At 39.1% G+C, this 14155-nt stretch overlaps 1 protein-coding gene across 5 annotated transcripts in view; it reads left to right on the top strand.

Moving 5' to 3' along the window:
• Nucleotides 1-13982, top strand: part of slc12a5a (solute carrier family 12 member 5a) — a 180498-nt gene extending 166516 nt beyond the window's left edge. For 4 of the 5 annotated variants that reach the window (XM_042407043.1, XM_042407045.1, XM_042407046.1 and 1 more), the window contains 9 exons: nucleotides 986-1181; nucleotides 1694-1863; nucleotides 2609-2740; nucleotides 3225-3332; nucleotides 3929-4054; nucleotides 5168-5361; nucleotides 5626-5640; nucleotides 5872-6005; nucleotides 8292-13982. In XM_042407043.1, coding sequence (XP_042262977.1) covers nucleotides 986-1181; nucleotides 1694-1863; nucleotides 2609-2740; nucleotides 3225-3332; nucleotides 3929-4054; nucleotides 5168-5361; nucleotides 5626-5640; nucleotides 5872-6005; nucleotides 8292-8383 — 1167 coding nt within the window. In that variant the 3' untranslated portion in view covers nucleotides 8384-13982. The remainder of the gene's footprint in view (nucleotides 1-985; nucleotides 1182-1693; nucleotides 1864-2608; nucleotides 2741-3224; nucleotides 3333-3928; nucleotides 4055-5167; nucleotides 5362-5625; nucleotides 5641-5871; nucleotides 6006-8291) is intronic. The other variant, XM_042407044.1, reaches the window with a different exon arrangement.
• The last annotated feature ends 173 nt before the right edge of the window (nucleotides 13983-14155 follow it).

The following is a 14155-nucleotide window of genomic DNA, read 5'->3' on the forward strand; positions in this document are numbered from 1 at the left end:
TATGAGAAAGATTTGTGACATAACAGCTAGTTTTGAGTCATTTGTGGGTAAATGTTCAACTTGCACAAGTCTGATGTGGAAACCTGAAGCATCCAGTCCACAAACACTGAGAATGGACTTCCAGTGAAGTAGGAGACATCTTGTGTCCAGCAGTTAAAGTTTTGAAATTAAATATATTTGCATTAACAGATTTTGGAATTTTTTAATGAGGGAGAAGGAGTAGATGTCATTTTAAGGATTTGAATGATACAACTGAACTTTTTTTGTTGAAAAACCATATTAGACACACATTATATATAAGTATTTTATATACATCTTAAAACATGTCTGGATGGGATCTTTAAAATTTTAAAAACAAGAGCAGTCACTAAACTGTGCAGAAAAATCCGTTATTTTACTGGCAAAAGACCATCACTCATTCAAAAGTTAATAACAAAGTTTAATTAACACTTCATAATTGTCACCAAATTAAATGTTAATTTATCACTGCTCACTCAAATATATTCAAAGCTTTGATGAAATGTATCATTATGAGAGTCCACTGAAACTTTGTTTCTTTATTTGCCTGCAGTCACTAAAATTAAAAGTCAGATGTCCTCTGCAGCCAGTTGACTGATATCCATCAAAGTTCATGTCACATAAACATGCATTTCAACAAAACTCATGTTTGTATCTTCAGTATTTATCTCTCAACATATACATGGAGTCCAGTTATGCTGTTTAAAACCCTGTAAATCCAAGACGATTTCTGTGTGATCTTTCTAGACATGTTCAATTCACATCAGAGCCAAAAGTGCAGAAGCCCTTTAAACCAGAATACACCAACAGTTTAGACATTACTGGATGATTTATTAAGCTTTCATCTTTCATATATTGCTCCGTTTCACAGACAAAAAAAATGTGCAAGCCCGAGGTTAGCACTGTGCTAACTTTCACTCGTTCTCTGCACCACGGTAACAGTTATTCTCTCTTTCATACCTTTTAGGCACTGCGTAAATTGATGGAGACTGAGAAGGTAAAGGGCTTCTGTCAAGTGACTGTGTCCTCGAACCTACGTGATGCCACCTCCCACCTGCTCCAGGCCAGTGGGCTCGGAGGCCTGAAACATAACGCTGTGCTGGTCTCCTGGCCACGCAACTGGAAGCAAGGAGACGAGCACCAGACCTGGAGGAACTTCATCGGTGGGTTTCCGGGATAACACCGTCCACAAAGGCTGAAATCCAAAAGTGGTAGCTCTGCTGCAGGCATATTTTTTGGGTAGACTGGTGTAGTGGTGCTTAAAGACTCTTCACTTCAACCTAAAACTGCAGGTTTCAAGCTCTTTTGATGTCCATCGTCTGTGCTGCTGAAGCATCTCAGCAAGAAAAAATCCCCACCAGCTCCAGTGTTTGAGTAGCTCATCCTGCTATTTAACCTCTCTGTTGAGGGGAAAGTGAAAGACAATCTCCCCAGTACAACATGAAAGAAAAAGAGGAATTTGTTCAAACAGAAGATAACTTGCTGATGAACAACAGAATTATTTATGCAGATCATACACAGAGAAATATAATGTACCTGTATGTCATTGCTACTCAGTGTCATAACTTCCCATTGAGGTCAACCACAGCCAATAAGCATTCAGAACTAACACCTTAAAATGGGAATAAATCCTGCAATCACACCTCTGCCTCTCTCTGCATCTGTCTCCCTGCAGAGTTGGTCCGAGAAACTACTGCTGCTCACCTGGCTCTGCTTGTCCCGAAGAACATCGCGGCCTTCCCGTCCAATGGCGAGCGCTTCACTGAGGGTCACATTGACGTGTGGTGGATTGTCCATGATGGAGGCATGCTGATGCTGCTCCCATTCCTTCTCCGCCAGCACAAGGTACAAAAAAAAATGACGAAACAGGTCGACATTACAAGTTGTAAAAGTCCCCCTCCACTAAAAAATGGGTTTTGCGTATTTTTACCTCACTAGAAGGCTCTTTTCACCTTCAACTGCTGAAAGTGGAAAGTTTTTCTGTGCTCACCCTGAATCTGAGTTTAAGGTGTGTACCTGTATGAGCTCAATATATGACATCACAACTAGTTTGGAGCCAAAAACAGTCATTGCCCATGTACATTGAAAATTGAATTTTCAGTGAAGTAGGACACATCTTGTGTTTAGTAGTTAGACTGTTTAAATGAAATGGGAAAAAATGCCCATTTGTAGATTCTGGATTTTTCATTTTTTTTCATTTCATGTTTTTAATGAGATAATTTAATTGTTTTTGCGGGAAAAAAAAAACATATCAGACACAAACTATCATTCAAAGCAGAGTATTTCATTCAGTATTCATACTCTGTGATACAGTGTTTGTCATGTCCCATCATGCCCTACGTCATATAAAATTTACTGTACATTCAGTTTGCAGTTTTAATACTCTGATTGTCAGCTCAGAACTAATTTCTTTAGTAGAATTTTGCAGCGTGTTTTCATAGTTCTGAACAGGTAGACAAGCATTTTCCCCAAGACAAGATTTGCTGATGCCAATGGCCTGGCAACCAGTATGGAAACCAACATACTGTAGTTGGAAAACAATTGAACAATCAACATACAGTATGTCAGCAATGGTGTTTTTGCTCCACAGGTTTGGAGGAAGTGCAAGATGCGCATCTTCACTGTGGCCCAGATGGACGACAACAGCATCCAAATGAAAAAGGACCTGACCACATTCCTCTATCATCTCCGTATTGATGCGATGGTGGAAGTTGTAGAAATGGTGAGTCTGCTCAAGACTAAGAGACCAAACTATCACCATATGAGGGAAAAAACCAAATTCAGTATAAAAAGACATATATAAGTATTTTAATCTCAGTGGACCTAGATTAAAGAACCCAGCATTGCCTCTAGTGTGGCCAGGTGCTCCGGTGAACACAACTAGCATTGTTCACAGGTGAGGAGGCAATGAGGAAGCACGACTACCACGGTCACTGAACTATTGAAGCCTACTGATAGGTGAGGGAGGCAGCATGAACTTCAGCAAACTGAAACTCCTTCCTGTCAGGAGAAAACAAGCAGCTGGTGACTTCATGTGTATTCAGGGAAGGCACATTGTGGTCTCGATTGTCCTCAGGTCAACAGACATGTCAGCAGCCACAGGGTACACATGAAGGACAATGACTATATTTAGGAAAAATGTGGGAAAACATGCAAAACAAATAAAACGTTACTAAAGAATTAACCGTCCATTTCTTTGATTATAGCATGACAGTGACATCTCAGCCTACACTTACGAGAAGACCCTGGTGATGGAACAACGGTCGCAGATGCTTAAACAGATCAACCTGACCAAGACTGAGCGCGAGAGAGAGGTAAGAAAGTTTGTTTGTGTCAAAGTTTCTCTGAAACTCTTGTTTAGAAACGCACTCAAAGATGCACACATAAACTTGACATGATTTGAAGGGCCGACTCGGCGTGGCTTGGCTTGATTTGACTTGACTTGACTTAACATGACACGTAAGCCCCTCTGGACAAAAGCATATTTACGGTTAAATCAGAGCAGTGAGACACCATATTTACCCTCTCTATCAGGGCTAACTACAGCCACAATAGCAACTGCTTTGCTTTTGTGCATGACAGCATGATGGTGTTTTGACAGATGGAGAAAATAAAACATATTGATCTTAGTGTTATACTGTTATTACCTCCCCCAATTCTCTGTTGAACTCTAAGATTGCCTGGTCCTCCGGGTCAATACATTTAATAAGTGCAATGGAATTATCTTCACTTTTACTTTATTTTTTTTGTGAGTCATTGAGGCGATAGACAGTAAATAAATGTCTTGTAAAAACACTTTCCTGACCTGCTTTGCTTTTCGTAAACATTCAGCAAAAAGTCTCTGTATCTTTAAAAAAATCTCCACTCATATCACTTCTTTCCTCTGTTTCCTTCATCTGTATCTTCACAGATCCAGAGCATCACTGATTCGTCCCGCGGCTCCATCCGTCGTAAGAACCCGGCTGCTGTGACCACCCAGCTCAGTGTGACCGAGGACCCGCCAGCAGCCAGCAAGGAGGAGAAACCAGAGGAAGAGGTAGAGAACACAGCTGACCTCAGTTTGAGGTGTAAAGTGTCTTTGTATGCTCACATTTAGGTGATTAAACACAGATTGCACAAGAAGGAATAAAGTGCCAGAATAAGCAGTGAGATAAACCTAATCATCCAGAGAAACTGTGATTAGATGTTCTTAAGTTATAAAATGTTAAAATAAAGAATCCACATGATAAATATGGATAACAATACAAAGTAAAGGACAACTAAAAATATAAGTAGTAATGAAAAAATAGAAAATAGAAATACTGCAATTCTCTATCAAAGGAATTTAGTTTGAATTGAGTTAGCGTTAGTTAAGAAGATCGATACCACTTTCATGTCCTTTCACTAAATATGAAGTTAAACCCAGTTAGCTTAGCTTAGCACATAGACTAGAAACAGGTAAACAGCTAGACTGGTTCTGTCCAAAGGTAACAAATTTGGCCTTCCAGCACCTCTTAAGCTCCCTAATCAGCATGTTATATCTCAATTGTTCAGTATAAAGTATAAAAAAGGAAAAGTTATGGACTATTTATTGGCCGGGTGCAACTTCCTGGAGACTGTTGGTTGCGTTTGGACTGAGCTAGGCTAGCTGTTTCCCTGATGTAGCTAACTGCTAATTGCCACCTGGCCTTTGCTACACACAGTATTTACTATACAAACATGAGAGTAAATAAGTGTATTTTCTGAAAATGTCAAACTATTCCTCTAATGTACAAACAAACTTTCAGCCCGGGCTAAAATGATTTGGTGTGGGCATAGTTTCAAGGTATAAATTCACAGTTTTAGTTTTCTGTTGAACTGATGGTATCTTTTGCTCTAACAGCATGTTAATGTTAAGGTAATTTATATTATAGATTCATGTTACTGGCAAAGAAAGCAGGTAATGTAAAGAACATAAGGCTCCCTAATCACACATTTCTTTTTCCCCTCTCTCCCTCAAACACTGTGGCTCTCTGTGACTTTACCTGCATTCCTACATTTCCACCGTGACTCTTTCAACCTTCCATGTAATTTACATGTAACTCCACCTGGCCTTGTATCGCGTCTGTCTTCTTTTCCTCTCGTCTCATAGTCAAAGTCGGCCTCTTCCCCTGTGTCCCCCCCTGCCCAGGTCCAGCTCATCCATGACAACACCACCCCAGCCAGCCCCGCAACCCCAGCCACCCCGTTGACTCCCACAGAGGGGGCTCAGAGCCCCGGGGAGCAGGTCCAGATGACCTGGACTGAGAAGTGTGACGGCGAGCCAGCCAAGCCGCCCGGCGCAGCCACACCAGAGGGCATCAAAGACATCTTCAACATGAAGCCGTAAGTGATTTGAAATGCTCATTGAACCTTTGCCTCTTGTAAAGGTGAATTACCTTCTTGTTCCTGACAAAAAGAGAATCCAGTCTCCACAATCTCTTTTTTCTCTACAATATACTACCAAAGAAGTCTGCCAGAATGCTGTAAAAGGATTTGTCTTTTTTTCTTCTTTTTTTTTTTTTAGCATAACTTGGAATATTTAAAAAAAAACATTCATAGTTTAGTTCTGATAATCATCTAATGTGTTTCTTTCTTGCCATGCTGCAGTGAGTGGGAGAACCTGTAAGTACTGAAGTCCTTGTAAACCTCATTCAGTCCATTCACATCTCATATTGATCAAGTTTCCAACACGAGCAGATGAGGACAATGAGAAAAAGATGTGTGAATGAGCATCCGTCACCTACCAGCTCTCAGTATCAGAAAAGGCTTTGTAACATACAAATGTCACATATCTATGCCTTAATCTTTGTGAATGAGTTTAATCTCCTGTTCTGTTGGTATGTGTCTACTCAGGAACCAGTCCAATGTGCGACGTATGCACACAGCACTCCGGCTGAATGAAGTTATCCTCAAAAAGTCCTCAGAGGCTAAGCTAGTCCTCCTCAACATGCCCGGGGCACCCAAGAACCGGACAGGTGACGAGAACTGTATCCTTCACTTTACTGAACAGAGTCACTAATATGTTAGAGACAGAGGTGTCTTCCTTCCAAAACAACAGTAATAAGTTACGACACTGTTGAGATTGACTGATTCTGACTATTGTTTGTGTCCCAGGATTTAAGTATTACAACGTTACAGTTCTGGAAACCTCCAGAACTGTGGTGCCTAAAAAATGTAATACCTTTAATATCTTTAGTATAAGATCTATACAGTATATAAGACAATTAGACCATTTTTACACTTAAGAATTAAAATTTCAAATGAAGGATACTTTAGTATTTATATATTGACCTACGCAAGTATTTATATAATGAACAGTTTGTAAATTGACATTCAGGTGGTGTGAAAAACAGTCAAACTTTAGTGGCGCTTTACAGATACAAATTCAGTTCAAGCCTCCAGGCTCTTTCTTACTCTAGGAATAAACTTGGATTTTGTGTTAAGGCAATAAATGGTAAGTTAATTGACTTGGTGTCAGGAATACAAAATAGTGATTTGCTATCAGAAAATATGTGCAAGATGGCAACAGAGGCAAAGAAGTAATTAGGATTTATAAGCAGACAATAACATACCAGGAAGATGGCCAACCTTTCAAATAACATTTGCAAATAATGTTTTAGTTTTTTTTAATTACTCTTACAAAACTTTTTAAAATTCTAGTCAGAAGTTGCAGTAGTTGCAATTGCAGTTCATTTGTACACATGGTATTTATAGCAATTTAAACCTTCTATAATTCATATTTCTATATTATCATTGGCTCAATTGACTATGTGTAATATGAAAAGAAATGCTCGTTGTGAATTACCACACAATGAATTTCCCAACAGCTCTATGAAATGATTCAGCGTCTTTTAACTAATGAACTATTTAACTCTGCAACTTTACTGTTTTGATTCAGTCTCTCTGCTCTCATTAACTTTGTTTCCAGCTGCTGCATCAGTTGTTTTCAGCAAGAAAGTTTTAATAAGCAGATTGTTGACTACCTGCCCAACACAAAATTACCTACTTGTGAGTGAACCTTATGAAGCATTTAGAAGTTAAATAGATGGATATTTATCTCAGGAGTTGGTGGAGAGCAAAAACAGAGCTAACAAGAGAGTGAATATTGGACTGACATTGGTCAGGTGGCCAGAAACACGTCTCCAAATGAATGCTATTGTTGCTCCATGTCTGCTGGATGTAGAAATATGCAATTGTTAGGTAACATGTTCTTCATAATGACTTTATAAGGTGATACTATGTCAGTGTTTTTACAGCTTGTTCGCTGCCCCCAAGTGGCAAAGAAATAAATGAATTCAGCTTTAATTTAGTTGCAAAAAAAATACTCGTAAATGCAGTTTAATAGTAATACTAACATTTAGTGTGATTCTAGACAACATGGGAACTAAATTACCATTCAGAAATACTATCAGGCAAACAAATACTACTACTATACTACAGCAGAATAACAAGAAGAGAAAGAGAACAAGAGCTTGTCTCCTTAAGAAGGATTATGAGGTCAGCTGGATAACATGCAATGTGGACTGAAATAAAGAGAGGTTCCTGCTTTAATTTATTGCATTTATAAAGATAATTCGTGTTTAGTGCTTCTCCAGGTAAAAGCAAAAAAGTGTCTTAAGCCTGAAGTAACTGATTTTTTTGGAGTTTTTTTGGCCACTTTGGAGCAGTGGAAATATTATCACTTTTGAAGTTGATAAACTCATTACTAAACAGTTGCCTATTTACACATCCAGCAGATACCGAGCTACTATTAGTATTCATTTGGAGTTTTCTTCGTGTCTGACAGGCTCTTTCTTACACCTGAGAAATATAAGTCTATTCTATCTTTTTTGCTCTCCACCAATTCTTAAGGGAAATATCTGCCTCTTTAGCTGCTAAATATTCTACTATGTTCATCAGCTAGTCACTAATTTTGTCTGTTTGTTGTTTGGTGCTGGGCAGGTAGTGTACAGTGAGTTTTTATAGCTTATTTTGCTCTAAACAGCTGCCAGCTGTGGCCAAAAACACTGCTGTTTGAGCGGTGAAAGTTAACCATAACAAAGTTGCAGGTTGTGGAACCAAAACAAGGAGCTGAAAGACACTAAAACACTCTGTAGAACTGCGGGGAACTGCAGAGTCGGGTGATAATTCTCCGTGAGTTCATCACTATGAGCAACACCTGTCACATACAAGTAGTAATGTGATCGGTTGTAAATTTTAAACTATTGATTACAGCTGCTCTAAGTTCTGCATTACATTTGCTTTCTCCAGTTTCTTTAACTCTTCTCTCCCAGACATGGAGTTCCTTGAGGTTCTCACTGAGGGTCTCAACCGGGTCCTCCTGGTCCGTGGAGGCGGCCGTGAGGTTATCACCATCTACTCCTGAAAGAGCAGCCCCCTCCCCCTACCCACTACCACCCCTCCACCCCTCCCTCAGCCCCGTTCCTGTGTCTCCTGTGCTCCCACCCTCTCATCAACGCTGCTTCATCATCATGTCGCCCTTACCGTTTATTTCTGTAAGGTAATCTTCTCATGCCCGGCTCAGCTTCAGCACCTCTCCCTCAGCTCCATCCCCAGCAGACCGATGAGCAGCATCACATGCTTAGCTACTAAACCTCTCATTCTAGTACAATAACCTACTTTAACCATCGTAGGCTCTAGACTAATTTAGATGCTATCTAGATTTGTTCTTAAAGAGACGTTGTTCTTTCTTTGCTAGTCTGTAATCTACTCGCATTGAGTCACTCGGTCAGGAGGAGGTGGTGGTGGGCGTTGGGTCGTTAGCTGAGGTGTGAGCGCATATGCATGTATGTGTCTGTCTTTGCTTTAATCTCTGCAGATTCCTTTATTTTTTTGTTGTTTTCCAAATACAAGTGTGGCATAGAAGCGGCTTCTGCTTGGAAAGAACGAGAGCCAGCTGAAATGAGCTCAGTGTAGGATTGTCTGTTTAGTTCCCTTCGTGGTGAATGGACACCTCCCACAGCATTCCAGCCTGTCGTCTTTGATGTGAATTATCTTTCAAGGAAAAAGACACTGCTACCCACGGCCAGGAGCACCAGCTGGAAGCAGGATGATGTAGTCAAGTACGAACTGTGAAACTCACATTGACATTCGAAGAAGACTGAAAAGGCACGTGGATCAGACCTGCAGTGTTATCTTTAACCTGATCACTCCTCAGCACGACTCCACTTGTTCTGTTATCCGCCATCACTGTCTTTCTAACCCATCCTCCTTTCAACTCATTTCTTAGTGGCTGTTTATCCCTGAGGCCACTGTTAGTGCCAAAAAAAAATAACAACAACAACAAGGCTAGCTTAGTTTGTAGAGATTGACACGTAATTAAACTGTGAATAGAGCGTTTCCTAGCAGAAGGCTGGTGTGAGAGCAGAGTGGGAAGACAGTACAACCCCCCCTCTCCCACCCCCCACCCCCCAACCACCACCCCAGGGGAGATTATCATTGCCAGCACCCCTCGACCCTCGTGTGGATCACTGTAAATAATGTACAAGCTCTGACGCGTTGTTCAGTATGAGTGTAGTATTTTTGTGACATACTAAAAAGCTTCTAGTGGAGAGAAAACGGTCCTTCGATCGGAGGGACAGCTCAAAAACGCTGTTTTTAAAAGTTTATTTATTTATTTATTTATTTATTGGATGGCATAGGCTCCTGTCACTATGGTAACTGTCATTGTAACCTCGACAAGCACTGCATCTGCACTGTCCGCCACTGTGCAACAAGTGAAAATTTTGATGAATTCATCAAGTTCATTAAAATAAAAATAAAAAAATACTAAATGTTATTTTTTCATCTAGAGAACAAATATGTATTTATGTTTATAGACAGAAGTTACACATATTGATGAAATAGTTGTATATCATTTTGATTGTCACTCAAGAATATATTGCTGTTTTGCCAAATTTCGATACTTTAAATGTGCCATATCAAAGTATTTTTCACAGAGAAATAGTAAACAAAATTCTATTGATTAAATCAGAGAGAACAAAGTGGGCTAAAATAAGAAAACCTAGGTGTCCACATGAAACTGTTGTTGGAAAGTCGCCCTGTAGATGATTAGAGAGTATATGTTCAGATCTCTGTAAAACTACAAACATTCAGTTCTCGCTGAAGGGAGATTTTGAACATCTATCGATTGATTGTTTATGGGGTCTAGTCTAAAATAAATAGAGAGGACAATGGCTTCTGTAGCTGGGAAACTCACTTTGTCCACAAGGCTGAACTCTATGCAGTAGACTCTCCAGTGAGCTTTTATATCCTCTTAGATTGGTTAAGATTTGAGCCACACATGTCCCTGACTGAATGACTTGTGAGCAAATCATATTTAGGTTTAAAAGTGCATCTTGGAAGGAATGTGCAATAGTTGAAATCCGGACTCATGTGATCATGTTAATTTATTTTTTTACACATATATTTTGTATATGTAGATTTCGTGAGTCTTATGAATCCAGAATCATCTCACTCTGACCAAGGACAGCTGTCACTTTGATTATTTCTGTTTCTTTTCTTAAAGAAACTGTTTTTGGTCATTTGCACTTATAGTAGAAATATGAATATAAATAAATACGTATATATACACACAGTATATACAATATAGGGAAGCAAAACAAATTAGTTTCTAGAACTATTTAAAAACAGTATTAAATGTTTTTAGTGTTGCTTGAATGTCGGACCATATGTTGTGAATGCTGCTAGTATCAATAGATTTATTTGTACTGTAAATAGAGAAGACTAAAGCAACATTAAAGATCAAGTGAAAAAGGGTAAAGACATACATATCAGTGGTGGTGGTTGTCTAACAAGACAAAGCTGTACGTGTTGACATTTGGCCTGTGATCTCTGGACAGGGTTAGCTTTCTGTTTTATTAGAAAACTATACTGAATACCTTGATGCAATATTACAACTGAGGGCAAATCCTCCACCCTTTTATTCTCTTTTTAAAAAAAAAAAAGCTCTCTTGATTATTACCATTTTTAATCCCATAATTAAAGTGAACCAATTTTAAACTAACATATTATTAATTTACATAGTTTACTTAAAGAAACTGGCAAAAATGTTTGAATATGAATATTTATCTGCTAAAGATTGCTGTTTGCAAAATTTTTAACACTCCTAACCTTTGACACCTGTGATAGTCAAGAAGCAGCCGCTCCTAGTTTTCAAAGATTTAGGGTGCCAAGTCATGATTTTCTTTTAAAAAGCTTGTCACACTTAACTCTGACGAAGGTGTTGTTGTTACGCTCACATCAGTGTTTGGAAGAACGTGGCTATTTTGGAATCGTCTCCACAACATTGCCTGCATCAACTGAGCCTTTTAAATTTATTCAACAGAAAAAAAAAAAAGATATCTGATGTTTATTGGAGAGGTTTATTGGAAATGAATTTATTTATTGAATTATAAATGTTTTATAATTGCTGTTTGCATGGTACTATGTGGCAATATTTGTTTTAGTGGTTTCTATAGTGATGACTTATATGTTCAAGGTGCAGACTGAGAGAAAAAAAAAAAGGCTGTCAAACGTTCTCATTGAGTTACAGATTTTGAGAACTCAGGAGTGTTTTGCTGTACGTTCGGCAACATGGCTAGACCTTGAAAACAAGTCTTTTGCAAAAAATAAGAAAAAGTATGAGTTCACTATATTGTTACTTGTTATATTTCAATCTTGCTCATGTAGTCTTATGTAACGTAATTGGGGATTTTGAGTTTGCGAATGGATGGGCCTTAGGAATGGTCATTTCACCTTTGTAAATATATATCACTGAAGTCAGAGACACTGTAACCTGCTATTGTTGTCTTTTGTTGTACACTGTTCTATCACTGTGGACAAAGTCTTAGAGTTTTGTATGATTATGTGCAATATTGTTCTCATGTTGATATTTTTTTCATTTTGTCACAGTTATTTAATTTATATAAACCACTGGAGGTGTCAGCAATCACTTATTTCATCTGAATGTTTGTCACCAGGTCTTACGGACCATAAAGATCTAAAGTGTTCATCCCAAATGTGACTGAGACAGCAAAGCACTTTACACTGAGGGGGCACTCTGTGACAGGATCAGTCTGCATGAATTGGGGGGGTCCAACTAGAGCCAGCCTGCTCTGTACAGACTCTATCCCACAGTGATCTCTGGTGGCACACGAGTGTATTACAGCCAGCTGTGGAGGTCTGACAGCTCAGACTATAAAATATGATTAATTCCCATCATTTTGCTGCAGTTTTAAACTGCAATAATCCCGAGACCTACCTGCTGATTTTGTTTACATCGATTCATTCGAGCATTTTACTTGGACATTTTAGCATGCATCACGTTCTTTCCTTTCTCTTGCCAAACTTCTTAAAAAGAATATTAGTAACTGTTATATTTATAGTGCTTGTCACTCAATCTGTGAGGTGAGCCTTCCCAGAAACCCTCACCCCCCCCCCCCCCCCCCCCCCTACCTGCCCAAAATCCCTGGCCTCCCCCCATCCCAGCCACAAAATCCACCCCAGCTCTGTATTTTAAATGTGATTGCAGTATAATTCTGAAAAATGATCAAAGAATATAAAACTTGCGCTTCCAATTCTGGTACCGGCTCTGCTTGGAACGACACAAGATGGTCAACTTAGAAACCAGCACGTCCCTCCCTCCCCTCCCCTCAACACAACTGATCAGAGATTTAGATCAGAACCTTCGCCTGCACAACTGTAGCATGAGACAAACTTGCCGGTGATCATTACTCAGTCTCCATCCTTAAATGGATATTAAGGGCTCTGAAACACATCTGTTACCGGGTTGAGGAGGCTGTCCTGTTAAGACACCGTCAGAGAAAATACAAGAAAATCCCAGATTACGGCAGAAGAGAGGGCACACAGTCTGTAGCTGAGATAAGATCGTACACTTCAGTATCCTCGCAGATGCATCAGACAGACGCGCCTGATGTTGGGAGGAAATACAACAGCTGCACTTAAATCTCACAGTTGATCTCTCTGGGAATCAGATGAGAAAATGTCAAAGTGGCCGTCGCAGACGCGGTGCAAGCAGAGCCCCGTCCCAGTTATGTTGTGTAACTCAGTGCATGCATGCAATTACCCTGAACAAGGTGTATTGATAATATATTGGGTGTTTGTGGTATAAAAGTATTTTTGTTTTTATCAGTTAAGACACTTTTATTTCTAGTAGTATGATTTTTTTTTTCCTCTTTTCCTTAGGACTGGCCAATCAGTGTATCCAAGATGAATATTATTATAGTACAAGATTCTATTTTTTATGGTAGATTTGTTGACAAGGTCCTCTTATTGTGTCAAATTTTATCTACAGATAAACTGATTACCAAAGTATATTTCAGTTAACTACATAAATGATAGTGTGCAAATGCGTGCTCCAGTGAATTAGACGAAGCCAAATCTTATAAAACGTTTTAGCAAAGAGATAAAATTACTATTTCAATGTGGTAAAACAAGAAGCATCAGAAGTGCCAAAGTATCAGAAATGCCTCCGCGATTTTGATTAAAGTTGTATGAAAAGGCAGCATCTGCTTTTACTCCCTCTTCACAGCCACCAACTGTGGTTCTATTCAGTGTGTTAATTATAAACATCACCAATCCCCAAAATGAGTCTTAAGAAGGCATTCAGACAACCTTTAGTGCTTTATGGCCTTTGGAAATACAATCTTTAATTTAATAACCAGTCCCTCCATCCAGAGGAACTTTGTCACTGTCCAGGTTTGTTTTTAATTCACTGGAGTTGTGGGAAACATTTTGTATGGATGCTTGAAAACTGTAATGGATGTAGATATAAATGATATATACAGCATACACACAAAGACACACCTGTATCAAATTCACTAATATGAAAATGTTTTTCATTGAGAATCCTTCATTACTCTTCCTTGATACTGTACCTGGTCTTATGGTAAAGCCGTAGTGTGTTCCTTTCAGTTCTGTGGGAGTGTGTGTATGTGTGTACATGTGCACTTGTAACTGCTGGGGGCGGGGGTGTTTGTGGGCGAGGGTGGGAGGGGGCTACGTGTAAATAAATCAAATACAGTTAGTGTGGAGGTGTTTATTTTTTGTGTCAGTGTAAGTTAAATATTCTAAAATTAAAAAAAACGTATTATTCTCTATTGTGTTTCATGGTACATTAAAAAGAGGAAAAAGTAGT

This window comes from Thunnus maccoyii, chromosome 3, assembly GCF_910596095.1.
Source record: "Thunnus maccoyii chromosome 3, fThuMac1.1, whole genome shotgun sequence".
Taxonomy (NCBI): domain Eukaryota; kingdom Metazoa; phylum Chordata; class Actinopteri; order Scombriformes; family Scombridae; genus Thunnus; species Thunnus maccoyii.